Raw genomic sequence first — 27,018 nt, forward strand, 5'->3', positions numbered from 1 at the left:
AGACTGAAGAGGTCACTTAGATGAGTGATGAAACATTTCTCTCAATAAATGTTGTGTCCAGGTGAACTGATTCAGTCTTCTGTGATTTCCTTACCTGGATTATTGAGCATGCATCAAGATATTTTCAGGTGTTTGACAGCATCTTCGTGTGTCTAAACCAATGAAGAAGCATAGTCAATATGTTTAGTACACAGTATAATTCAGAAGCCTATTTTTATTCTTATGGTATCATGAAGCAATATTTTTTGCACAGAATTGCCGCCAATGTGTCAGCTCTGCTGTGACGATGGCTCCAGATTGTCTGTTCCATGTGTATGCAGAGCCAAACAATTCAGTGGCTTCGCCAAACTGGACACCAACCATCCAGCTGTAATGCGCTACCCAGTTGTTTAGTGAGATGTGTCCAATTTACGCTGTGTCAACCAGTGGACAGATCGCCCCTCATCCAGTCTGTTGCATGCACCATTTATTTACTCTGCATTATTCAGTCAGGTTGCACGCGTGGTGCACGCAACTGACTGGGTGGGCAGTATTCAGTTTGGCAAAGCTTCTCAATAGTTTGGTTCTCCATACTAAAAGTTTTCATTGCAAAACATTTCAGACTATCAAATGAGACTGTTTTACCTTCATGAAAGTAATTTTGAAAATAGCAGTGCTGTGGCGTATTCTGTTCTTGGCCATGGTGGCTCACCACTGTTGAATATATAGACTGCACTAGACTGACTGTATGTGTTTACAAGTGTGTGTATTTCTGCATATTGTGTATGTATGCTATTGTATTGATAGTGTGTCAAGGTGTTTTATTTGCATTTCTTTTTGTTTATATATGTGTTTGTGGGCTGGATTCCTTTCCAGACGACTTGCTATGCTGTGTATACTTGTGTCTGAACCAGCTGGGGCCGGCCTACCTGGGAATGGAGCTGGGTGTGGGAGAGACTGTGCTCATGAAAGCTGTTGCCCAAGCAACTGGTAATTCTCATTCACTCGTACACACACACACAAGCACATGCACACCCTGTTCGTACACAGGCAGATACCCAACATGGTCACATGGTCATTTACCGTCTCCTGTCTTGTTGCCAGGGCGACAATTGGACAAAATCAAGGCAGAGGCGCAGGAGAAGGGGGATTTGGGCCTGGTGGCGGAGAGTTCCCGTAGCAACCAGCGCATGATGTTTCAGCCGGCCAATCTAACAGCAGGGGGCGTGTTCCGCAAATTGAAAGAAATTGCCAACATGGGTGGCAACTCGGTTAGCCGCACAATAACATTTTCATTAAAGGGGATATGGACTCGGGGAAAATAATGTTTTCAGTCAATTTTCCTCTTGAAATTGTGTTCGGGCGGGAGCAAAAAATAATATTCACCCAAGTGTGTTGAAGTAAGAAATGTTATTCACATTCATATTTTCTACTGTGCAGAAAATATGCCGTGGTAAATTTGTCAGCCTTTTTGGATAAATTGTCAGCTAGATGGATTAACCCCCAAAAAACTAGACCCCCGCCCTAATAGGTATTGTGTTTTATTTATTTAATCTATTGTAGAACTGTTGAACACGGTGTTCTTTGCTCGCTAGTGACCTCCCTGTTTTTATATTCTGCTCTTCTCACTCTTCCTCTGTGAATCTCAATTTCCCTGTTGGCGGCCTCAGGCCATGAATAAGAAAATTGACATCATCAAAGGCCTCTTTGTGGCGTGTCGCTTCTCTGAGGCCCGCTACATAGTCAGGTAGACGCATATATACTTAACACACACAAAAACACACGTACTTGCATCCGTCTGTCTGTCTGTCCATCTGTCCGTCCGTCTCTTTTACATCTTACATTCCACTGCATGTGCACACACACACACACACACACACACACAGCTACTCATGTCTGCATGTTCACACGTGTTCCACAACAGCTCTACCTGCATGTCTTTCTGTCTGACTGTGTGAGCATGTTGATGTCATCAGGGGAAACAGGTGTTTTTGGCTGTTGAGTCTGACTGCTATGGGTGGTTATGTGTTTGATTGACAGGTCCCTGGCGGGAAAGCTGAGAATAGGCTTGGCTGAGCAAAGCGTCCTGGCAGCACTGAACCAGGCTGTCTGCCTGACCCCACCTGGACAAGGTAGACTGGAATAGTAATGTAATGTATGTTTCTTGGAATGCTTGTCCAGGGTTTGCCTGCTGTAGCTGGGAGTTTGAGAAATTTAGCGTTTTGTTGGCTGTGTTGAGAGATACATATAAACTGCATCTGATGTAGATGTTTCATGTTACTGAAACTGGCACCTTTTGTGAAAACTTGGTTTTGATATTGGATGAGAGTTGTCGGGGGCTATCAAACAGTCACCTCCACAAGCTCAACAGACTATTTGGGCATGCCAGACACACCGTGTTTTGTTCTTTTTTTGTTTTTACTTTCTCAGTAAAGATCAGACCAATAGCTAACAACACTGCACATACAGCAAGTAGAAATTAAAGATTAAATGCTTATTAGTATTTGTGGCTTACTCAGGACTTGATGTATGCGTTAATAGGGGTCAGTTAGCCCAGAGACTTTCTTTGCATTGATCTGTGGTCCAGTCAGGAAATGTTTCCTTAGGGTTTTTTTTTTCATTATTTTTTCATTTTAATTTGATCACCATTATTAAACAAGGAAGGTCATTTAAGAACAGCTTCTTGTCAGGGCTGCATGAAGCCCCGGCAGTGCTAATGAAGCTAAATGATAGAGACTGTTTACAAAATAAGGTCATTTATTAGTGTGAGTTTAGAGAGCAAAATCACCTATTGTGCATCTTACATCTTATTTCGAAATCCTGACGTCAAGAAAACCTTTTTTTTTTGTTGCTATTTTTACCCTAAATAAAATGAAATACTATTTAGATGTTCCAATATTTGAATTTTATTACTATTAATGTGATAACATACATATAATTTAGTGTGCATGAATCTATATTTCATGACCTTTGAAGTGCTTTTCAACCTTTGGCAAAGACACCCGAGGTCATATGAATGTTCAAAGACTTTGACACAGAACTGGCGAAGTGAAATTCTCTTCTTTCTTTTTTTTCCTCTCACCCTCAGATTTCCCCCCCACTGTCATTGATGCAGGAAAGGGGATGAGTGCCGAGAGTAAGAAAGCCTGGATTGAAGAGAAAAGTCTTATTCTCAAACAAACCTACTGGTAACTGAAGTGTCTAAACAAACCTCTACATTTGACATTGTAGTCTCTCTCCATTGCCTCTGCTATGTCACCCCCCCCCCCACACACACACACACATACATATATACACACCTTTACACCCAGTAAGCCCTCTCTCTGATTCCCTGGCTCACTCACTCTGTTGACTTTAATTTTGGATCATATTGATTTTTTTCCCCCTCTACGCCGCCCCCCATGCCCTCCTCATTTTCAGTGAGATGCCCAATTATGACATCATCATCCCAGTTCTGCTGAAGGAGGGCATTGACCAGCTTCCCAATCACTGCAAGCTCACCCCAGGTAATCGACCAATCACGAATGAAAGGCACCAAAGGTTTCACAAAATAACGAAGAAAGTGTGATTTGAGCCATTCAAGTGTTAGGTTAGTCGTTTATATTTTGAAGGTTGACAAGACAACCAAAACAAAGGATGAACTCCTAATCTTTTTTTTTTTTGTTTAGTTAAGCCAACTGTGATAACGACCATTGATGCTGGGGTGAAAAATTATTTGTCGTAGGATAAAAGCCGGCAACTTTATGGTTGGCTATAGGTGGTCATTAGGTCCATTCTGACAGCTACTGTTATTCAAGGTTCAATCAGTCAATCAAAGGTTCTGTTTTTTTATACATTAAAAGACCATTTGGCTCTCATAAATATTTTTCTGTGGATTCTTTGCTAGCTTGAATCAGGGGTGTGTCATCCATTATTGTTCCATTATTGTTCACCACATCTACCCATCTATGTTTCTCGCTGTGCAAGGCCCTCTGAGACGACAGCTGTGATTTAGAGCTCTACTAATAAACTTGACTTGCTTTGACTGATAAAACTGAAATTTCCGGTGGCCGGAATGAATTTCAAGTTTCTGACGGGCAAAAGTTAGTCTGTGCTTTTTGACGCTACGCTCCATAACCTCAATTAGTGGCTTTTTACAAGCATATTTCATTATATCCCCTCTGAAGCTTAACTTTCCCCAAGGGGAGCTGAGTCAGAGAACTCTCAAATTGGGGCCAAATAAAAACGCAAATCAAATAATTATAACAGTTGTTTTTTTGTTTTTTGTTTTTTTAGGTGGGGGGGGTATCATGGCAAGAGTTGTGGGTGTGATCCAGTCATGTCATGTGGGAATGTTTCATCGCAGCCAATTTCACAGCTTCTGGGTTTTGTGGGAGGCAAAGCCGATCCCTGATCTGCTACACTCTTTCTATCCCGGAGGCAACCGATCTAACTATCCTGTAACGCAAATATTAAAAAAAAAAAAAAATCAACCAAGGAAAGAGTTCTCTGCGGCTATGTTTTGAATTAGTTTCTTAACTATTTATGATTCATGAAAAATGCATGATGGTGTCTCTGTGTTCAATGCTTTGGCATGCCTCCTCAGGGCCTCTCTCCATTTTTGTTATTTCTCCCAGGTGTACCGCTGAGACCCATGCTGGCACAACCCACCAAAGGTGTTGGAGAGGTGCTGAAGAGGTTTGACGAGGCAGCATTCACCTGCGAGTACAAATACGACGGGGAGCGAGCGCAGGTGTGTATATGTGTCGCAACTGTAGGCATGCATACATGGGGATGCGGTTTTGTTTTTCTCATGTGGTCGCCGCCGAACATATGCTGAGTGAATATTGTATCCTAAAACTTTTGCTGTGTTCTTGGTGTTTGTTTGTGTGCATGTGTCTGTGTGCATGCGTGTGTGTTTGTGTGTGTTCGAGTGCATCTTAGGGGCTGCAATTCAATTTGTTTTCAGTTGTGTTTGTTCACTTGAGGTTTATGTATGTGTTCTTGCATAGTGCGTGTGTGGTCGTGCGCACATTAGCATGTGCGCCTGTTCTTTCAAGGCAAACAGTGGCGCTGCTTTTGCCCTAGGCCTGTAGGTAGAGCAAGCTGCTTCATCCATTGTCAACCATATAGAGAGGGGGAACGAGGAGGGAGAGACACAAGTATGGAGAGAGGAAGTGAGAGAGACTATAATGTAATCGCCCCTGGCAGTTTTGTTAATTTTGGACAGTCATGCCAATAAAGTGTCTTTGAACTGAACTGAATTGAGGGGGTGAGATAAAGGGAGGGAGCCACAGAATGAGTGTGGCAGAATGACACAGACAGTGAGCAAGAAGTATGACGTCCTCATATTCTCTGTAGCTCGCCACACTGCAGTGGACACTACTCCAAAATAACCAGCAGGGGGACTCGTGACTCATCACTGATCTATAACAAGCACTCCGCGTGCGCGTGTGTGTGTTGTTGTTGTGAACCCGTGTGTGTGCGCGCATGTACTTGCATGCCCAGATTTGATAAACAACTGTGTGGGTGGGTGAACATGTGTGTATGGATTTAGTGAGCAACTCTGTGCGTGCGCATGCGTGTGTGTGTGTGTGTGTGTGTGTGTGTGTGTGTGTGTGTGTGTGTGTGTGTGTGTGTGTGTGTTAGAGGGAGAAAGAAAGAGAGCAAACGAGATTGTGAGTGTGTGTGTGTGTCCGCTCTCAGTCAGTTGTTTGCCTTCACAACACAAATTCCAGCACACGTCTGCATCTTCACGCAACATTATTCACGCCTTCACCCTTGCATGCATCTCCAAAATACTCGCAGATTCAACTCACTGAGCGGAGCGCATCAACTGTTTAATTACAATCACAACAGCCCCCTCTCCCTCTCCTGCACTCCCCAAACAGATCCACATCCTGGAGAGTGGTGAGGTGCGAATATTCAGCCGTAACCAAGAGGACAACACCAGCAAGTACCCTGATATCATCTCTCGCATTCCCAAGGTAAAGCTGAGACAGACACGGAGAGAGAGAGGCTTGAGAGTAAGAGAGAGATACAGAGAGACTCAACCTTTTTTTCCCTTGCATGCCAATTGTCAAATTGATGTTTTTACAGCTCCAGAGATAACTTCACTTGCCTATCTCCTGCTCTGTTTGTTATTCACTTTACATGTCTCTTTCTAAGCCATCTATCTTTTTGTGATACACCTACTGCTCACTTCTTGTATGATTTCCCTTTATATATGTGCTCTCACTCTCTTCTCTCCATTTCACCTTCAACCCGTGTGAAATTCTGTAGCCTCTGACATTACCTTGCACCTTCTTTCTCATCCTATTTTTTCCCTCCCACTCTCTCTCTTGTTCTCGCTCTCTCTCTCACGTTTGTTTCCTCTGGAAGCTGCCTTTCTCTTAATTTTTTTTTTATTCTCACTTTGTCACTTCCCTTTTACCCCTCTCTCGCACTCTCTCTCTCTCTGCTGTTCTCTGTCCTCACTGCCTTGTGATGCACCTCACACTCTTCCCCCTCTCTCTCCTATCACACCTTTATTCGGTCACGTTCGTTTGTCTCAGCCCTCGTCATTGGCTCATCATGTTCCCTACCTCTTTTGCTCTTTCATTCACTCTCCCCCTTTCTCACTCCATTTTCCCCTAGTTCTAGGTGATAACAGTCTCTCTCACCACCCCCCCCCAACTAACTGTCTTCTCTTCCTGCCTCTCGATCCTCCTCTGCTCCCCCTTCTCATGTTTTATTTCAGTCACCCCTCTCTTAATCTTTCTCTTTATGTCTGTCTCTCTCTCTCTCTCTCTCTCTCACCCCCCCCCCTCTCAAATACCTTTTCATTTCACCTTGGACCTGTTTGACATTCTTCTCCTCCTCACGTCACTTAACTTTTTTCTTGTGAATTTTCTTTTTCTCTGTCTCATTCTATCAGAGCTCTCTCTGTGTCTCTCTTTCTATATACAGTGCATCTGGAAAGTATTCATACCCCTTCACTTTCCCCACATTTTGTTATGTTACAGCCTTATTTCAAAATGGATTAAATTCTTTTTTTTTCTCATCAATCTACACACAATACCCCATAATGACAAAGTGAAAAAGATTTTGTAGAAATTTTTGCAAATTTATTAAAAATATAAAACTGAAATATTGCATGTACATAAGTATTCACACCCTTTACTCAGTACTTGGTTGAGGCACCCTTGGCAGCGATTACAGCCTGAAGTCTTCTTGGGTATGAAGCTACAAGCTTGGCACACCTATATTTGGGGTATTTCTCCCATTCTTCTCTGCAGATCCTCTCGAGCTCTGTAAGGTTAAATGGGGAGCGTCGCTGCACAGCTATTTTCAGGTATTTCCAGAGATGTTCAATGGGGTTCAAGTCTGGGCTCTGGCTAGGCCACTCAAGGACATTCACAGACTTGTCCCGAAGCCACTCCTTCGTTGTCTTGACTGTGTGCTTAGGGTCGTTGTCATGTTGAAAGGTAAACCTTCGCCCCAGTCTGAGGTCCTGAGCACTCTGGAGCAGGTTTTCATCAAGGATCTCTCTGTACTTTGCTCCATTCATCTTTCCCTCAATCCTGACTTGTCTCTCAGTTCCTGCCGCTGAAGAACATCCCCACAGCATGATGCTGCCACCACCATGCTTCACTGTAGGGATGATATTAGCAAGGTGATGAGAGGTGCCTGGTTTCCTCCAGACGTGACGTTTGGCATTCAGGCCAAAGCGTTCAATCTTGGTTTCTTCAGACCAGAGAATCTTGTTTCTCATGGTCTGAGAGTCCTTTAGGTGCTTTCTGGCAAACTCCAAGCGGGCTGTCATGCGCCTTTTACTGAGCAGAGGCTTCCGTCTGGCCACTCTACCATAAAGGCCTGATTGGTGGAGTGCTGCAGAGATGGTTGTCCTTCTGGAAGGTTCTCCCATCTCCACAGAGGAACGCTGGAGCTCTGTCAGAGTGACCATTGGATTCTTGGTCACCTCCATGACATAGGCCCTTCTCCCCCGATTGCTCAGTTTGGCTGGGCGGCCAGCTCTAGGAAGAGTCATGATGGATCCAAACTTCTTCCATTTACGAATGATTGAGACCACTGTGCTCTTCAGAACCTTCAAAGCTGTAGAAATTTTTTTGTACCCTTCCCCAGATCTGTGCCTCGATACAATCCTGTCTCGGAGGTCCACAGACAATTCCTTTGACTTCGTGACTTGGTTTCTGCTCTGACATGCATTGTCAACAGTGGGACCTTATATAGACAGGTGTGTGCCTTTCCAAATCATGTCCAATCAATTGAATTTACTACAGGTGGACTCCAATCAAGACGTAGAAACATCTCAAGGATGATCAGTGGAAACAGGATGAACCTGAGCTCAATTTCGAGTGTCATAGCAAAGGGTGTGAATACTTACGTACATGCAATATTTCAGTTTTTTATTTTTAATAAATTTGCAAAACTTTCTACAAAACCTTTTTCACTTTGTCATTATGGGGTATTGTGTGTAGATTGATGAGAAAAAAAGGAATTTAATCCATTTTGCAATAAGGCTGTAACATAACAAAATGTGGGGAAAGTGAAGGGGTGTGAATACTTTCCGGATGCACTGTATATATATATAAAATTACTGACTCCATTTTCCCCTCACCCTTTTTATGTCTGTTATTCTCTCTCTCACTTGCTGCCTTGTTCTTTTTCACTCTCATTTTTGTGAGAGTTGTTTACTTTGATGTGGGAGTTGATAGTTGATATTTTTCAGCTGATTGTGGCAACTTCTCTTGTTACATTTTGCCATGAATCAGTAAACATGTTCAAAAGAAGTCAGTCATTCTTTCCCTTTTTCTTTCTCACACACTTTCTTTACCTCTGTTTCTCACCTCGTTTTCTACATCTGTTACCGCACCAGGTGAAGAAGGGCTCAGTGACATCATGTGTGTTGGACTCTGAGGCTGTGGCCTGGGACAGGGAGAAGGGACAGATCCAGCCTTTCCAGGTCCTCACCACCAGGAAGAGAAAGGTGAGAGGGAGGAAAGGAAGATGGAGGAAGAAGGAATACAGAGGAAGGATATATTGAAGGAAAAGATAGGAAAAGGGATTGGGGTAGATGATTGCATATCATTCCCATATAATAATAATGCTGCACGGCCCTCACTTGGCCTGTTATTTTGACTGAGATGAGAGAGGGGAAGCTGTAGGAGAGAAACTGTTAAAACAGAAGAAACAAGTCAGATGGATGAAGGATGATGAAATGAGAAACGTTTTTGGTCCTCTTCCCCCCTCCCAACTTTTACTTCACTGGATTCCCTTGGCCATGTGCCAGACAAAGATTTTAAGACTGATGACAGTGGCTATGTCGAACAAGGGAATGGAGAAAAAATGTGTGGTGAGAGTGAAATTGGCCCAAAAAAAAAGAGGGAGACCGACTGGTGGGAGAAAGAGGAGTGGTACAGTTTAAAGGAGAGAGTGATTGGAGTACATGAGGTTGGGAATGAGCAGCAGGAAGTAGAGAGGTGGGAAACATTTTACAAGTAGGGGTGGTGTGGGGGATTAATTGGAGATGATGATTAAAGAGCTTTTTTAAAACAAGTCCTAAGGTTGAAGGTTTGGCGTTTTGTAAGTTAGATGCCTCTATTTGCATATTTTTGTTAATGGAGGATATTGTGTGTATGTGTCTGCTCATTTCTGCACACGTGTGTCTTTTTGTTTCAGTTTATGGGTGTCTGTCTCTTTGTGTAAATGTGTGTGTGTGTGTGTGTATGTGAGTTTTGATATGTTTCTGCTGTTCTTGCAGGACGTGGATGCCTCTGAGATCAAAGTGCAAGTGTGTGTGTATGCCTTCGACCTGCTCTATCTCAACGGCGAGGTGAGACCTGGCGGTCAAGATGAAAACATTGCACCCAGATTGGTGTTAAGGCATTCCTCATCATCGTAAAACCTGTGTTTGTCCTCCCATCTTTGGGCACACAAGCAAGTTCCGCACGTTGCCCCTTTAAGATGCCAGTAATGCTGCAGAATGCCAATGACGGTGCCACTTAAGGCCGTAACTACATAATGATTGTGACTCATTGTCATTCCAGTGGAGGCATTAACTGTTACCTTTATGTGTGTCCCTCCATGTTTGATGCGTGGAAGCGTGCATTTCATTCTGATGACTGTAGACCTCCGGGTGAAGAGAAAATTATTGTAATGATGTGCAATTTTGCCATTTTTGCATTTGTAAGAACTTGTGTTTCTCTCTGCTTGTGTGTATGTGTTATCATTTTTGTCCGCCTGTGTGTTTGTGTCTACCTGTCCATTTCCAGTCCTTAGTTCGTCAGCCGTTGTCACGGCGCCGGGCTCTGCTGAAGGAGAACTTCTCAGAGGTGGAGGGAGAGTTTGTGTTCGCCAGGTCCATCGACTCTAACAGCACAGAAAACATTGCAGAGTTCCTGGAGCAGTCTGTCCGAGGTGTGTGTGTTTTGTAGATGAGCTGTGTGGTTGCTCTTTTGCAGTGTGTCCCTGGGGGTCTTTGATCATGTGAGTGTGTTGTGTCCTTGTTATTTTGCGGGGTGTCAATGTGTCCATGAATCTGTTACAGTAAAAGTGAGAGAGAAACACACAAAGACTCCTTATATCTGAAAGATAATCAGTTCATTTCCTTTTGCTCTACTAGAGTCTTCCCTGTGTGTAATGTGTGTGTTTGTGTGTGTAGACTCCTGCGAGGGTCTGATGGTGAAGACTCTTGAGAAAGATGCCACCTATGAAATTGCTAAGCGATCCCATAACTGGCTCAAGGTAAGTTGTGTGTGTGTAATCCTGTAAATGTTGAAACATCCACACTAACTTGCATAACATGAAGACTTACCAATACAATTAAATACAAATACATGTCCTCATACATACTGACAGACTTCCACAGTACATAGGTAAAAGTCATGGTCTTTACACATTTAGTCACATACATGCATAAACTCTGATATTACACAAGTAATACACACACACACACACACACACACATAGTGCAAGCAGATTGACACTTTGCCCATGTATGCACAGACACTATAACACACACACCAGACCAACAAACACACCACCCTGCTAACTGCACAGGTGAAGACACGAGTAGTCTTTCACATTCAGATATGCTTCAATTGCTTGAAATACAACCATTATTAACTTGCCAAAGCAAAGTTGGCACATGCATATTCAAGTGACGGTAGCCAAACTTGAGAAAAATAGTGACAGAAGAACAGTCAACACACTCAGTGTGTCATCACATTTATCAAACAATAGTGGCAGAAGTTAATCTGAACAGTTGTTATCGCTTTTTTTCCCTCAGTCTGTGATCACATGGTTTAACATCCATTCATCGCTCTCTTTTGCTTCGTCTCCACTTTTTCTCTCTGTTCCTCCAGTTAAAGAAGGACTACCTGGACGGGGTAGGCGACACGGTTGACCTGTGTGTGATTGGGGCATACCTAGGGAAGGGCAAGAGAACGGGGACGTATGGAGGCTTCCTGCTAGCCTGTTATGATGATGACAACGAGGAGTTTCAGTCTGTCTGCAAGGTATGTAGTATATATATATGTGTGTGTTGTGCTGGAGCTGCTTTCATTGTGTTTCTGTTTATTGGGAACTTGTCTTTTATGTCTATTTTGTATATGAGGGGAATTTTGTGCGTGCGTGCGTGTGTGTGTGTGTGTGTGGCTCAGCCCCTTTTGCATGTTTTGAAAACTAGATGTACTTTATAGGTTGGTTGTGTGTGTGTTTGCATGTATTGCTGTGTGTATGATGGGTGTTTCCAGTGTGTGTGTGTGTGTGTGTTTGGTGTGTAAGTGCAGATGTCACATTTACTATGTCTGATTTACATGGTTGTGTGCGTGTGTGCATGTGCATGCATACGCACTAGACCTGTCACTTTTCTTTCCCCAACAAATCTGAGTGGGAATGAAAACCTTAATGTGTGTCTGCAACCCAGTGCGGAGGCGTGACCGTGTGCGTCTTCGGATAAACGCTAAGCGCGTCCCGAAGCATGCATGACTGTCGCTGCAAGTGTTTACGTATGCGTGCGTACATGTGTGTACTCGAGATTATACGAGCGTGAACAAGCATGGGCATGACTGCGCGACAGAAGGTAAAACCTGTATCATCACTAAAACCTTACGTCACCTTCGTGCAGTTTTTTGGTCCTCTGTCAACCTACATTTATCTATCCAGGAAAGCGTTTTGCTGTGCATGCAAACTCTTTTTTTTTTTCAGCACTGCCCCGCATTACACTCATACAGTCAACACCCATTCACAACCAGAATCTTTTGTAAGCTACCCTTAAGTTCACTGGCCATTCAGCAGCTCCCCAAGGTGCCGTTGTTATCAATTTTTATGTCACAGACACCCAATGGACACACAAGGGAAAACCTACTCCCATCTGATGATTTTCCTCCCAAGCACCCCTTGTATCGGAAGATTTTTTGTTGTTGATTTGGTATTACATTTGAATTGTCTACACTATACACTAGGTCCTAGTGGGTTGCGATGCAGAGTGGGTTGTGGACGGGCACTTGCTTGTACGTGCTCTGCTCCTCCAAAGGAAAAAAAAAAAAGCTTTTATTTCAATTTTCATAGGTTTCGCAAAACTTTCTATGATGCGCTTTTATTTTGAAGCGCTTTGAGTGTGTGCGTGTGTCCTGCCCACAGTGGTCACATCAATCTGACACAGTTGTCAAGGCAACCAGTTTAAGCAAACTTTGCTAATTGGCTCGATAATGTCACTTTTATAAAAGCTGATAGTAACAGGCTTGTTTTGTTTTGTTTTAGCTTACCTGAGTGCAGTTTTGCCATTTTGCAACACATTTTCCAAGATGTAGTCATAATATGAAAGGACAGTGCTAGTGATTTGAGAGACCATCATGGAATCAGGAGACCCTCAGCACCGGTTTAGTGGCCCCTACAGCCTCACCCACACACGCTCCTATGCCTGTCCTGCTAACGTGCTCTTGAGCAACATTGAAGGTACATCCCCAACTCCCACCCCACTCCAGGCCTCCAAAGACCCAGGAGAATCCTAAAACAGATCAGGAACTACAGTGGGGGGGGGGGGGGGTAATACGAGGCTTCCTTCTGCCGGACACCTGCGCTAACGCCTGAGGCTCGTCTGTGAAGGCGAGAAAAAGTGTTACTTGCATCATTATAAATAGCCGCCACCCCCTCCTCTGCTTTCCACACCTGTCTTGGGTGGTAGATAACTTTTTTTCCTCTGCATATGTGACACGATGCTTCAGGCGAAGCAGCCAGACAAGGAGCTTTTTGGTGTGCGTGTGTGTGTGGGGGGGGGGGGGGTTCAGTCAGTGTGCTGTGTTCTGCCAAATGTCTGCTGTCTCACCATGCAGGAACTGTGTGTGTGTGTGTGTGTGTGTGTGTTCTTTTTATCTCCTTTCGTCTGCTCCAGATTGGGACGGGCTTCAAGGATGAAGATCTGGAGCAGCATTACAAGTTCTTAAAGGTAAAGTGAAATGGCTTTTGCAAGGAGATGGTTTCTGTCAGTTGGAGGCAAAAGAAGAAAAAAAACATGCTCTGAAATGAAGTAGGTTCCTCTTGATTGAGGAAAAGAGTGCTCATCTCTACCCAGTTATGCCCACACACTGTTTAACTTCCTCAGTGGGCTTTTTAACCTGTTTCACGGCTGCAACTGTCATAAAATGATTGAACTGAGTGAACTTTCATTTGGTCCTTACAACGTCTTAAAATGTCTTAGATCACATTATCCGAATTCAAGTCCTCAAATGATGTAGAACACATTTCAGGATAATGCTTTATAATACACTCCCTCAATAAGTATTAGTTAATAGGTAATAAGGCCCACATAAGTCCTAAGAAGATGCTTATTAAAATTATGTGTTAATGAGACAATGTAAGTGTTAATAATGGTATCATAAACACGTTTGTGAGATTATAAGACATTTATAAGCACTTATAAGAAACTTGGCAGTTTAAAAACTGCTTAACATTAATAAAAGCCTTATGAGTTTCTTGTAATTGTTTATAATAACATTACAAATACATTTATTGAGTCTTAAATATTATATCATTATTAAACCTTTACTAAGCTTTTTTTTGTTTTTTATTAAGGTTAAAAAAAACTATCATTTATTAACAGTTAACTGTGCACGTATTAAAAGTTAAGCCAGACCAAGGGCAGCTTTTTTTATTTTTTTTATTATTTTATTTTTTTCTGTCTCTCTTTTTCCCCCCCGTTTCTCCTTAATCGTACTCAGCTAATTACCCCATTTTCTAAGCTGTCCCGGTCGCTGCTCCACCCCCTCTGCCAGTCTGGGGAGGGCTGCAGACTACCACGTCTCCTCCGATACATGTGGAGTCGCCAGCCGCTTCTTTTCACCTGACAGTGATGAGTTTCGCACGGGGGAAGATCATGCTATTCCCCCCAGGTCCCCCTCCCCCCCCGAACAGGCGCCCCAACCAACCAGAGGAGGTGCTAGTGCAGCGATCAGGACACATACCCACATCTGGCTTCCCACCCGCAGACACAGCCAGTTGTATCTGTAGGGACGCCCAACCAAGCCGGAGGTAACACGGGGATTCGAACCAGTGATCCCCATGTTGGTAGGCAACAGAATAGACCACTACGCTACCCGGACACCCCAGATTCAACGTTTACGTTTATATCCCTTTAAGACCGGGTGGGACGTTTGCATGCTTCTCCTTTTAGAGCCAGATGTAGCGTGAGCGTGTTTCAGATGTTATCGTTTTCAAGACACATGACCAATGAAATGCATCGTGATTTGCTAAAATACACGTGGGGAAGGCAAAATGCAGTATGTTTTTCCAGCGCTCTTAGCCTGTCTTGTGCAAATTTATCTATCTACAGTCTGCAGCTAATATAATTAATATAAGCACACCCCCACAGTGCAACACATGCCCACATCAGTACAAAAAATGCTCATGCCAAATCAGCAACCGCCCACTTGTCTGAACAAGAACCCCTCGACCACCGAGGTTAAGGGTGGGAGGTCAAGGTTAGGGCAAGTGATTGGAGTGGGTGTGTCTTGTAGTAGTATTGCAGGCTGCAGCTGGACCTTTCTGACAATGGCTGACGACCCGAGCGACACTGATGCCGAGTACAGCAGTTACTTTGGGGATGAAAACAATTAATTAGAAGATTGACCCAAATTATGATGGGACTGCTGCTGACCCGCTAGCCAAGGCTCAGTGGGTGATAGACAAGTTTAAGGAGGAGGGGGAGGAAGATTTCAACATTTGTAAACATTCAGGATTTATCAACATTTTCAGTTCAGTTTTATGTATTTTCACAATGTCTTTTACAATGTACAATTTATCTCAATGTTGAAAGAGACTGTAATTGTACTAATAAGTACTACTTTTTTCAAAGGCCTGTTTGAGGCTATGTTTTATAGAATGTTCTCTGTGTCCGCATGTGGCAGCCATTTACATGAGAGTGATGAAAAGTTAAAAAAAAAATTTTTTTCAAAAGAGCTATCTTAAAATGTGTTTTTGTGCTTCACCACTTAAATATTGTATTTATATGTAATTTTTTAATTCACATTTTATCAGCCTTGAACATGTAACCTGCACGACAGGGGAATGGGCCTATGCTTGCGCAGGGACAGTTTACAGTCTAATGTCTAAGTTCAGTGGAGATTGGTGTAGGTTTTTTTCTAGACCAGATTCTAGTACTCACCCCAAAGACAACACACACACTCGTGGATATAGTTTACAATAAAAAACCAATTTATTTCAACAGTTCAAAGTAAAGTTATTTCAATTGCAATACTAAATTAGATGTGTTATATATATATATATGTATATATATATATATATTTTACTCTATTATACTTTTTAAAAGTTCTTCCTAATATTCTATTTATTGTCTATATCTATCTATATTCTATTTTATACCCTTCTAATATATTACTTATGCAGCCATATTCTACACTAACAAATTAAAGAAAATAATCCAAAATAAAGTATGAATGCACTCAAAGAAAATAATAAAGAAAAGAAAAGGGGGAATGATTCAGTCTTCCAATCTGTGCAAGGTGCAATGTCCAGATCCTACCACAATCACAGGGGCAGGTTAATGTAGAGGCGATGATGATGAATCCAAATCCAGGGCGATGATGGGGGCAATCCAAAGGGGGTATCCAAGGGTTCCAAAAGGGTGTAGCAAGGGGGGTTGTTCGGGGTACTAAAAAACCAGTCTGCACAAAATTGTACAGATTCCTTATTAATTGCAATCTCTATCAAACAATTACAAACAAAATAAAAATACCCAAATCTAGAGTCAATTCTCAGAATTAAATCCTTTCCTACATATAACTAATATGCGGCTGAATGACAACAGCCTATTGCTGTAAGAACAGTTAAAAACAATGTCATCGCAGCCAGGCTGCGGCACTATCAACGTGAATTCACGTCTAGCTGGCTGCTATGGGTTCCATGGATGCCATGTAGCCCGAGTTGGCTCGGTGGCTAGTGGCAACTGGAGCTTAGAGGTTTTTTTAACAACAAGCATATTATTATATTAAAATGTCTAACATTCCTACATCAAATAAACCCTATGGACCGGGTGTCCTGACTGGTTTTAAAGCTCTGAATCATATGGGAACTGCTAAGGATCATAGATATACGTTTTAGCTTGGTTAGCTTAGCTTAGCAACCAATGGAAAATTGTCAGTCTTTAGATTTCAAGATTTTAAACTCTTATCTCACCAGGATTCCAGCAGCGTACAAAACACAAGAGAAAAGAGTCTTCCTTCTTCCTTCAACAGGAGATCATCTGTCTTTGGATAAAATCAAGATATCCTACGTAAATGGCTATGATTACATGGAACACAGAAAGCTGTTTACTTTTTAGCTTTGGCTAGCGGCTCACCAAGGAAGCTTCGTGGGAGGGATCTTTTTTGTCGTAGTTCAAATGTCCTGTAGCTCAAATATCCGTAGTTCAACTATCAATAATTCAAGTATCCATAGTCAAAGTTGTCCATATTTCCACGGTGGTGGCATGGGGGATATTTTCTTGGCACACTTTGGGCCCCTTAGTACCAATTGAGCATCGTGTCAATGCCACAGCCTACCTGAGTATTGTTGCTGACCATGTCCATCCCTTTATGACCACAGTGTTCCCATCTTCTGATGGCTACTTCCAGCAGGATAACGCGCCATGTCATAAAGCTCGAATCATCTCAGACTGGTTTCTTGAACATGACAATGAGTTCACTGTACTCAAATGGCCTCCACAGTCACCAGATATCAATCCAATAGAGCACCTTTGGGATGTGGTGGACCGGGAGATTCGCATCATGGATGTGCAGCCGACAAATCTGCAGCAACTGCGTGATGCTATCATGTCAATATGGACCAAACTCTCTGAGGAATGTTTCCAGTACCTTGTTGAATCTATGCCACGAAGGATTAAGGCAGTTCTGAAGGGAAAAGGGGGTCCAACCCGGTACTAGCAAGGTGTACCTAATAAAGTGGCCAGTGAGTGTATATAGTCTCATTATTATTATGGTTTGGACATGTGTGGAGTAGAGATGCTGGGTATGTTGGGAGAAGGATGCTGAATATGGAGCTGCCAGGGAAGAGGAAAAGAGGAAGTCCGAAAAGGAGGTTTATGGATGTGGTGAGGGAGGACATGCAAGGTGGCTGGTGTGACAGAGGAAGATGCAGAGGGCAGGAAGAGATGGAAACTGATGATCCACTGTGGCGACCCCTAACGGGAGCAGCCGAAAGTAATAGTAGTAGATATAGTCTCATTATTAATACATAATAATGTTAAGTGACTGTGAATGTTCTCATTCATCCAGGTCATGGTTATCCAAAGGAGTTGAATCAAGTGCAACCGGACTTGGTATATATTCGACTCCTTTGGATAATGTTAAGTGACACCGGAGTAAAAGTCACACTCAGCAAAAAAGCGTGTTGTTGTGAGGAAAAGAACATGTAAGTCTCTGGTGTATAAGTCGCATTTATATGGTGGTACCATAGAAATTGAATGAGTAGATTGGATGGCCTGGCGGCCTGTCCAGGGTGTCTCCCCGCCTGCCACCCAATGACTGCTGGGATAGGCTCCAGCATCCCCGCGACCCTGAGAGCAGGATAAGTGGTTTGGATAATGGATGGATGGACATTCCCATTCAAATCAACATAGCAGGATGGTCAGAGCGGTGGCCATTTTTATTTGAACTGCTGCCATTACAAAGAACTGCGACCGTTGTAGCAGGCTAACTTCTATAGAAACTGACTTGCAGCAAGTCTCAAGTCAGTCGTGACTTGACCTTTTTTGTAAAAAATTATTATTAAATAAGTCACAGACTCACTGGACTGAGGTTTTACAGTAAGGACCAAACGAGCAGTGGGGTAGTACGAACATTTACGGCCCCACTGACGTGTGTTGGCACCATAACATCTCTCAATCGCCATTTTCTTTTGAACTACTCAAATGACCACAGCCAACAGTCCGCTATACTCTCATTTAATTTCTATGGGTAGCACAGTATTTTCAATTGAGTCACAAGATTAAGCAGTGCCATCTAGTGGCCTTAGTTGAAATGCAGTTTATTCGCCAGACAAATTACATTGTATAAGTCGCTTTGGAATATAAGTCGTAGGACCACCCAGACGAGTAAAAAAATAAAAACAAAAACAAAAAACGGCAACTTATAGTCCGGGAAGTAAGGTAAGCATCTTAATAAGATTTAAAACGGCCTATTACCTATTAACTAATGCTTATTAAAGGAGTGTATTATAAAGCGTTACTCATTTCAGTATTTTCTGTGTTTGAAATTGTAAAATCTGTTTTTGAAATGCAAAAAATGTTAGCCATCTCTTGTACTAACCCTGGTTAAGACATAACCCAAGCATGGAAACCCATATTCAGCTAAAAAAAAAAAAAAAAAAAAACCAGAAGTTTTAGTTTTAACATTTCTTTTGATTGCAGAATTGGTATCATATTTCGTTCTAACTGGCAGCAATATGTTTTAAGTCTTACGTCTTAGATGTCCTGTTTAATCTCTTCTTTTTAAGAAATCTGAAGTCTTAAACTTGATGGATCTTGCAGACATGCTGAAACTGTAATGTTCAAAGCAGCAGTAACATTTTCCACAATCAATTGAAAGACAAAAAGTTGTAGGGAACAGGTCTATTAAACCCAATTTTGAATGGGTCTCAATGACTTTAAGGAAATTGCACGGAATCCCTCACCTTTGACAGTCACCACTTGTCCCATTCTCTCCAGCAACCACTCCACTTTAAAAAACGCATAGTCACCACCTGTGGCGTCATTCTCAATTTGTTGAGGCACTGTGTTTATCTCTTGCCTAATAACTTCTTTTAAAGGCATGTTTGTTTGGTTCAGCTTCGCATTCAGGTGCATAGATTTAACTTGTCTGGGTTTTCTTTTGCGATGCTACTAACAAACCCACCCTTTCACTGTGTTTGGACAGTTGACTACATTGACTATCCATACGATAACCAGAAAGTCTTTTGAGAAGTAGAATAGGCTTCCTCGAAACAGAGAAAAGTATATTGACTTGTTTTGCATTGAGTGGGGACACCTTTATAGCGCCAGGGGAGCGAAATGCAATAGCCACATGGGTTTCGTTCAAAGGTTTTGTATTAGATTTCAAAATGATACAAAAACCGCATCTCGGGGTGTCCGGGTGGCGTGGCGGTCTATTTCATTGCCTGCCAATATGGGGATCGGCGGTTAAAATCCCTGTGTTACCTCTGGCTTGGTCGGGCATCCCTACAGACACAACTGGCCATGTCTGCGGGTGGGAAGCCGGATGTAGACGTGTCCTGGTCGCTGCACTAGCACCTCCTCTGGTCGGTCAGCGCACCTGTTCAGGCGGGGAGGAGCATGATTCTCCCACGTGCTACATCCCCCAGGCAAAACTCCTCACTGTCTCGTCTCATCTCATCTCATCTTCAGCTGCTTCTCCGGGGTCGGGTCGTGGTGGCAGCAAGCTAAGTAGGACTCCAGACGTCCCTATCCCCAGCAACGCCCTCCAGCTCCTCCTGGGGGATCCCAAGGCGTTCCCAGGCCAGATTGGACATGTAGTCCCTCCAGCGAGTTCTGGGTCTACCCCAGGGTCTCCTCCCAGTTGGCCGTGTCCGGTAAACCTCCAAAGGAAGCCGCCCAGAAGGCATCCTAATCAGATGCCCGAACCATCTCAACTGGCTCCTTTCGATGCGACGGAGCAGCGGCTCTACCCCGAGCCCCCTCCGGATGTCCGAGCTCATCACCCTATGTCTAAGGCTGAGCCCAGACACCCTATGGAGGAAACTCATTTCAGCCGCTTGTATCTGCGATCTCACCCTATCGGTCACTACCCAAAGCTCATGACTATAGGTGAGGATTGGAACAAAGATTGACTGGCAAATTGAGAGCTTTGCCTTCTGGCTCAGCTCCTTCCTCGCCACAACGGTCCAGTACAACGTCCGCATTACTGCTGATGCTGCACCAACTCTCTCCTCACTGTCAGGTGAAAAAAAAAGCGGCTGGCAACTCCACATGTATCGAAGGAGACATGTGGTAGTCTCCAGCCCTCCCCGGATCAGCAGAGGGGGTGGAGCAGCGACCGGGACGGCTCGCAAGAATGGGGTAATTGGCCGGATACAATTGGGAAGAAAAGGGGGGAATACCCCCCCAGGGGGACCCCCCCCCCAAAAGAAAAGACGCATCTCCAAAAGCAAAATTAGACAAATTTGTGCAAAGGTGTGTAACTATATAGATGATACCAACCATTTGTTATGATCTTCAGTTAAGCCGTCAGCTCTTATTCACAGTGGTTTTATGGCAGTTGGCAAACCAACCAGACTATCAGCCATTCATGGGAGCATGGAAAAATAACATTCCTGTACTTGTCTTCTATGTGTGAAGTCAAGGGGTTGATGGATAGGAACAAGCATTCATTATTGCAGCAAGGAAAGCGTGTCAAAGTGCTGTGCAGCAGTAAAAAAAAAAAAAAATAATCAAGTTTGAAATGTTATCCAATTTAGACATGCGTGCATTGCATTTCAACATGTTTGATGGTGTCAATTGCTTTTCTTAAGGGCATTATATTATCCATTCCATACAGATCATTGGGTCCCATTCATTTCAGCTGCAATCATCACACCTTTGTTAAATCCTGCAGTCCTTCATTCCTTTCATCCTTTTGATATTCAGATGGATGTATTCCTACGTGCGATCGCCAAATCACTCTCACTTACCTTTGCAAGAGACTTCCACATTTGCATGTAGTGAGAAAAAAAAAAGATGTGATATTAGTGATGCTGTTATTTTTGGGACACTTTAAATGTATTTTGTTTGCCTGTCTTGCATTCGGGGAGTCCAGCCCATATTGTTTTTCTTTAAGACACAATGGCATATAAGACCACTGTGCAGTGTATGTTTAACGTATGCTTAAAAAGAAACCTTGGTACCATAGTATGTTTCTTAGATACCCAGGTTAAGTAAATAAATTGGAGGGGGTGTCTGGGTAGTGTAGCGGTCTATTCCATTGCCTACCAACACGGGGATCGCTGTTCGAATCCCCATGTTAACTCCGGCCTGGTCAGGCGTCCCTACAGACACAATTGCCCGTGTCTGCGGGTGGGAAGCCGGATGTGTGTATGTGTCCTGGTCGCTGCACTAGTGCCTCCTCTGGTCGGTTGGGGTGCCTGTCTGGGGGGGACTAGGGGAAATAGCGTGATCCTCCCACGTGCTGCGTCCCCCTGGTAAAACTCCTCACTGTCAGGTGAAAAGCAGCTGGTGACTCCACATGTATCGGAGGAGGGATGTGGTAGTCTGCAGTCCTGCCCGGATTGGCAGAGGGGTGGAGCAACAACTGGGGCGGCTCGGAAGAGTGGGGTTATTGGCTGGGTACAATTTGGGAGAAAAAAAAGGGGGGGGTAAATAAATTGGATAATAGGAACAAAATAGAACTCTATTGTCCAACCAGGGCTGGAAATGTGTATGCTTAATTCCCTGATTTACTGAAACTGATCTCAGATGGTGGCAATGTTTGTGTTTGTGTCAAAATAAATTGGTGGATATGGCAGTCACTTTGCCTCACACTACATACGTTGGTAGATTTGTTAATCTGGGTGAAAAAACAATATGTTAATTTTTGGCCAGTGATCTAATTGCTAAAGTGCAGCTTTTTGGAACGAAAATCCCTCACACATCAAGAAAACGTTAGTCATCCAAAACCCTGTCGTATCCAATCTGAGACGAAGTAATGGAGAAAGAGTGTTCTGACGTCAAGTAATGAATTGCCTTTTCGATTTACTTTTGATGAGGTTTGTACCGAAAAGAGGGCCTGCTTTTGACAAAGTTGACATTCAATTGCTGATATGTGAGGTGAAACTTATCAGGAGCTGGAAATTAACAGCTACCTATTAACATTTACCAGCGCTCACAAAAAAGGCGCCATTTTAGAGAAAGGTTTTTTTTTTTTTTGAGGACTTGCTGGTCAACACATTTTTAACTGAAGTTTTCTATACTGTTTTGGATTAGAAATGTATGAAAGGGGGCGTCTGGGTAGCGTGGCGGTGTATTCCATTGCCTACCAACACGGGAATCTCAGGTTCGAATCCCTGTTTACTGCACTAGCGCCTCCTCTGGTCGGTTAGGGCGCCTGTTCGGGGGGGAGGGGGACTGGGGGGAATAGCGTGATCCTCCCACACGCTACGTCCCCCTGTTGAAACTCCTCACCGTCAGGTGAAAAGAAGCGGCGGGTGACTCCACACATATCGGAGGAGGCATGTGGTAGTCTGCAGTCCTTCCCGGATCGACCGGGGGGGGGGCGCGACTGGGACGGCTTAGAAGAGTGGGGTAATTGGCCAAGTACAATTGGGGAGAAAAACGGGGGGAAATCAAAAAAAAAAAGTATGAAAGGGGCGGAGTTGACTGTCGAGGGTTTAGATATTGGGTTATGGCTTCCAAATATATCATACTAATACATCTTGATACCCTATTTTACAAATTGATTTTGAAGCAAAGGCTACAGTGTGCTTTTGTATGTATTTATGTGTGTGTGCGTTTGCGTGCGCGTGCGTGTTAGTACAAAATGAAAAACCTGAGTGAAAATGTGAGTCAAAAATCAAATACAGCCAGCACTGCAACACTTTGTAATGGTGCCCCCTGTTTGAAAGTGATTGAAAGTGATGCAGAGCCGGGTGCAATGTGCCGGCTCTCTGCAGGCCAGTAAGACTCCACACAGAAACAGAATTGGGTCCCGGTGACAGGGCTGTGAAAGCTGTAGCTCCCCCCTGTGTGACGGATCCATACCAACACACATCGCGTACGCCACTCAAAAGCACACACGTTCGAATCCCACCGTTTCTGATGTGTTCTTTAACAGCTGGGTGTAATTTCGCTAGACCTTAAACCCGGAGTTGCTCTGTCTCTGCCACTTGCTTCAGAAGAGCGTGTCAGCTAAAAAGCCTAGAATATAAATCATTTGTCGAAGGCACCACCACTGCAATTGTCTTGTTTTTCTCAGCATTACTTAACTATGACCCAGTTCCATGGCAACTGCAGCAGCCCATTTTTAATGAAACTGGATGAGAATCGCTTTCAGAGAAATATTTAGGTATTAAGAGCTTGATCCCAAAAAAGGAACCGTTCACCCATTTCGGAGAAGGTTGATGCCTATGCTGAGAAATTAATTGCTGCGGTCAAAATAAACAGGCTGATGAATATCATTGAAATGGCTCCCTTGAGCCCTTCAAAATTGACATTTGGACTATTTTAGTGGGCTTCTGTGCAATATGTTTTGTTTCCAAGTCTAGCCCAATAAACACATGGTAACTTTTTATACCTCTAAAATGGGGGTGAAGTGTTTGAAAACGGTCTTTGATTTGGTGTTGGGGATAATATCGTTTCAAAACTTCCCAGTTATGCATCTCTGTAGAGCACTATAAATACTAGCATTTGAGTACAGCCATAAGCAAAGCTTTCCCTGCTCTTAGAGATGTGAATGCGAGGTAGTGACAGTACCCACTGGGTCAGCCAAAGGCTTTCTGTCATTGTCTCTTTATCAAGCTCCCCATGAATGCATTGTCCTACTTTTGTTCCCCCCCCCCCCCCCATTTCTCTTTGTTCTTTCGCCTCATTCTCTCTTTCCATCGCTCCTCTCTTACGCTGACTTTCTCACCTCTTTACTCCAGGAGCACATTCTACCTAATCCCCGGGCCTACTACCGTGTCGACCAATCAGCTGAGCCTGACGTTTGGCTTGACGCCATGCAGGTGTGGGAAGTCAAGTGTGCTGACCTATCACTATCACCCATCTACAAGGCTGCAATGGGATTGGTCAGTTGGTCTTCTTCATTTGCCTGTGCAGGTTTTTGTTTTGTTTTTTTCCCCTGACAAGTCCTCCCTGTTATGATCTGTTACTAACAATAAAATGTCCTAATTAGCAACTCGTGATGGAGTTCATTAAAAAATGCCATAAAAATGTTCTATATAATGAAATGGTACCTGTTTATGACCTAGTCAAGCTCCATATTGGAGGATCACACATGAGCTCTAAAGTTTAGATGTATATATCTGCCTAAACGACACCGATGTATAACGTGTTTCATTTGTGTGTTCAAAGTACTTGGAAAGTTTTACGTTTTATCATACTGTGCTCTGAAGTGGTTCGCCAGTCAGAAAGGAAAAAGTGCGACTGGGAACTATTTGAGAAATAAAAGGTTACGTTTCACAGGCCAGGGGAAGATACTCGTTTGCTTGTTCCCTATTTTTTGTGGTTATGTACCTTTGAAATTGTATGGTGGGATTTTTAATATGTTTTCAGCCCCTGAGGGTCATGATTAGACATTTTAATTTAAAAACGTAAGGTTTTACTCCAGTTGAAAGCAAGGGGAAAAGCACGTATTCAGGTTGACAGTGATGTCTGTCGTTATTGTATATGATGACTCACGACCGTATAAACTGATTGTTTGGTTCTTTCTTTATCTATCAATGCACTATGTAGGTGGACCCAGAGAAAGGCATCTCTCTCAGGTTCCCGAGGTTCCTTCGAATCAGGGACGACAAGAAACCCGAGGAGGCCACGACTGGAGCGCAGGTGCGTCTGAACATGGTGGACCCACTTAATAATCCCAGTTACATACCAGGCTGGAGATCTGCCACCAGCCAGGTGTAGGCTGTGGCTGCTAAGCCCGTCTACTTATGCAGTTAACCAGACATATTTTGGGGATTCTTCTGTTTTTTAAATGTCTGCTTTGCTGGAATGATTAAAGTAGCTGTGGGATTTTGATAGGTGACACTGGGTGGTGGAAAAAAGGGGGGTATTCTTCCCTGGGCATGTATATCATCACCCAAGACCCCCTGGCTCTAACATTCAAGGCACGTTTCTAGGTACTCTCTCTCTCTCTCCCTAGTTAAACAGCACAAGGGGCAGTTACATAAATTACTGTCCAGTAAAAACTAATAAGCATGGTAATTTATTTGATCCCTGAAGGGGCAATTCCATTTTCAGTTGAATCCCCCCACCCCTTTCATCACCCCTCACCAATTTTCCACAAAGAGGTCATTACCACAGGGTCAGCTACAGGACAGAGTAGGGACTGTGTCGTCCTCGCGGACACTTTGGCGGGGTGGGTTTCCTACTAGTACGTGAACTAGAACTTGCATCCACCAGTAACCCTCAGCCCCGAGCCTGGATGAGCACAACACTCATCTCCCAGTAAGCGGCTGGGAGTCACTGACTTCAAAGCCTGGGATCTGAATAATTAGATGGCTATTTTTAGCATGTCCTCCTCCCTTTACTGACCTGACTTCATGATCTTCTCTTTCTTTCTCTTTCTCTCTCTCTCCCCTTCTCATGCACTCTGCCCCTTCCCCTCTCTTGCATTCGCTCCCTTCTCCCTGATGCTTTTGGCGCGCTCTCATAACCCCTTCTCAAAATATTATCTGTCCTTCGCTTTTTACTGTACCGTTGGTCTCCCTCCTCCTTATTGTGGCTGTTAACTTTGTCATCTTCTCACGTTCACTGTCTCTCCCTCTCTCTCTCTCTCTCTCTCTCTCTCTCTCTCTCTCTCTCTCTCTCTCTCTCTCTCTCTCTGTCTCTCTCTCTCTCTCTCTCTCTCTCTCTCTCTCTCTCTCTCTCTCTCTCTCACACACACACACACACTCACTAGATGGCTGATTTCTACAAGAAGCAGCAGCAAATCCAGAATCAGGGAGAAAAGGCTGAGCTTGAGGACTACTACTGATCGTCCCTGCAACACTCAGCAGAGAACGACCAAGGAGGAAATCAATACAATTGTACATAGTTTTGTTCTAATGTTGAAAGGAAAATAAAAGCACTTGAAATTTTCATTTCAATATTCTGCCGTTTGTGTTATTGATTTGATGCCTCGCTGATATTGACCGGAATTTTATTCTCAGACCCCCACCCCCACCCCTAAAAAAAAAACAACCAACCAAACAAACAACAACAACAAAAAAACTAACAAACAATTTTCTCCAAAGGGTGTAAATACTTTCCAAAAGAGGGCAAAATCAACTTGGTATTTAAGGTATACCTGCCAGTAATGGTCGCTTATCAAAAATGCACCGCAAAAAAATGATTGGCAAAATGGGGGAGGGCACAGGAAGCATACCAATCCCTCCAAGTGGCTTTATTTCTGCTACCAGAGAGCTCGGCTCCAGTGCAGCAGAGTGTATGCAGTATGAGATGCAAAAGAGGATGAGCCAAGGAGAACACTGGCCGCCTAACATGATATTAGAAGCAGGGGACAAAAAAGAAAAACGTGTTTGTGTGTGTGTCTGTGAGAGAGCAAGAGGGTTGTGGGGGGGGGGGCAGTTGCTCAAACCGCAAAAGAGCACTAGTAGCACTCACAGCTAGCATTCGATGATGGGAATCCGCTAGCTGCCCGGTGGAAATCAATGCGAGACTACTGGAGATGGGGAGGGTCAGTTTGAGAGCCAAGGACAGGCGGTTATTACAGAGCTGCAAAGAGGATTGAGAGGCTTTCTGCATAGCTGTGCCATGTGAGAGGATTTGATGGGTGGCAGGATGCTGTTGTGTTTATGACAGAGAAAGAGATACAGAACCACCTATTGATGTGTGTG

The 27,018-nt window shown here is 43.6% G+C and overlaps 1 protein-coding gene across 1 annotated transcript in view; it reads left to right on the plus strand.

The window, feature by feature from the left end:
• Positions 1-26,241, plus strand: part of lig1 (ligase I, DNA, ATP-dependent) — a 61,034-nt gene extending 34,793 nt beyond the window's left edge. Inside the window, exons 11-27 of the mRNA XM_056293232.1 lie at positions 856-969; positions 1,084-1,250; positions 1,650-1,726; positions 2,020-2,111; positions 3,068-3,167; positions 3,400-3,485; positions 4,596-4,711; positions 5,850-5,945; positions 8,837-8,947; positions 9,722-9,793; positions 10,233-10,377; positions 10,622-10,704; positions 11,325-11,477; positions 13,355-13,408; positions 24,103-24,246; positions 24,914-25,006; positions 26,082-26,241. Coding sequence (XP_056149207.1) covers positions 856-969; positions 1,084-1,250; positions 1,650-1,726; positions 2,020-2,111; positions 3,068-3,167; positions 3,400-3,485; positions 4,596-4,711; positions 5,850-5,945; positions 8,837-8,947; positions 9,722-9,793; positions 10,233-10,377; positions 10,622-10,704; positions 11,325-11,477; positions 13,355-13,408; positions 24,103-24,246; positions 24,914-25,006; positions 26,082-26,156 — 1,778 coding nt within the window. The 3' untranslated portion in view covers positions 26,157-26,241. The remainder of the gene's footprint in view (positions 1-855; positions 970-1,083; positions 1,251-1,649; positions 1,727-2,019; positions 2,112-3,067; positions 3,168-3,399; positions 3,486-4,595; positions 4,712-5,849; positions 5,946-8,836; positions 8,948-9,721; positions 9,794-10,232; positions 10,378-10,621; positions 10,705-11,324; positions 11,478-13,354; positions 13,409-24,102; positions 24,247-24,913; positions 25,007-26,081) is intronic.
• Positions 26,242-27,018: the final 777 nt, after the last annotated feature.

This window comes from Lampris incognitus, chromosome 14 (assembly GCF_029633865.1).
Source record: "Lampris incognitus isolate fLamInc1 chromosome 14, fLamInc1.hap2, whole genome shotgun sequence".
NCBI lineage: Eukaryota > Metazoa > Chordata > Actinopteri > Lampriformes > Lampridae > Lampris > Lampris incognitus.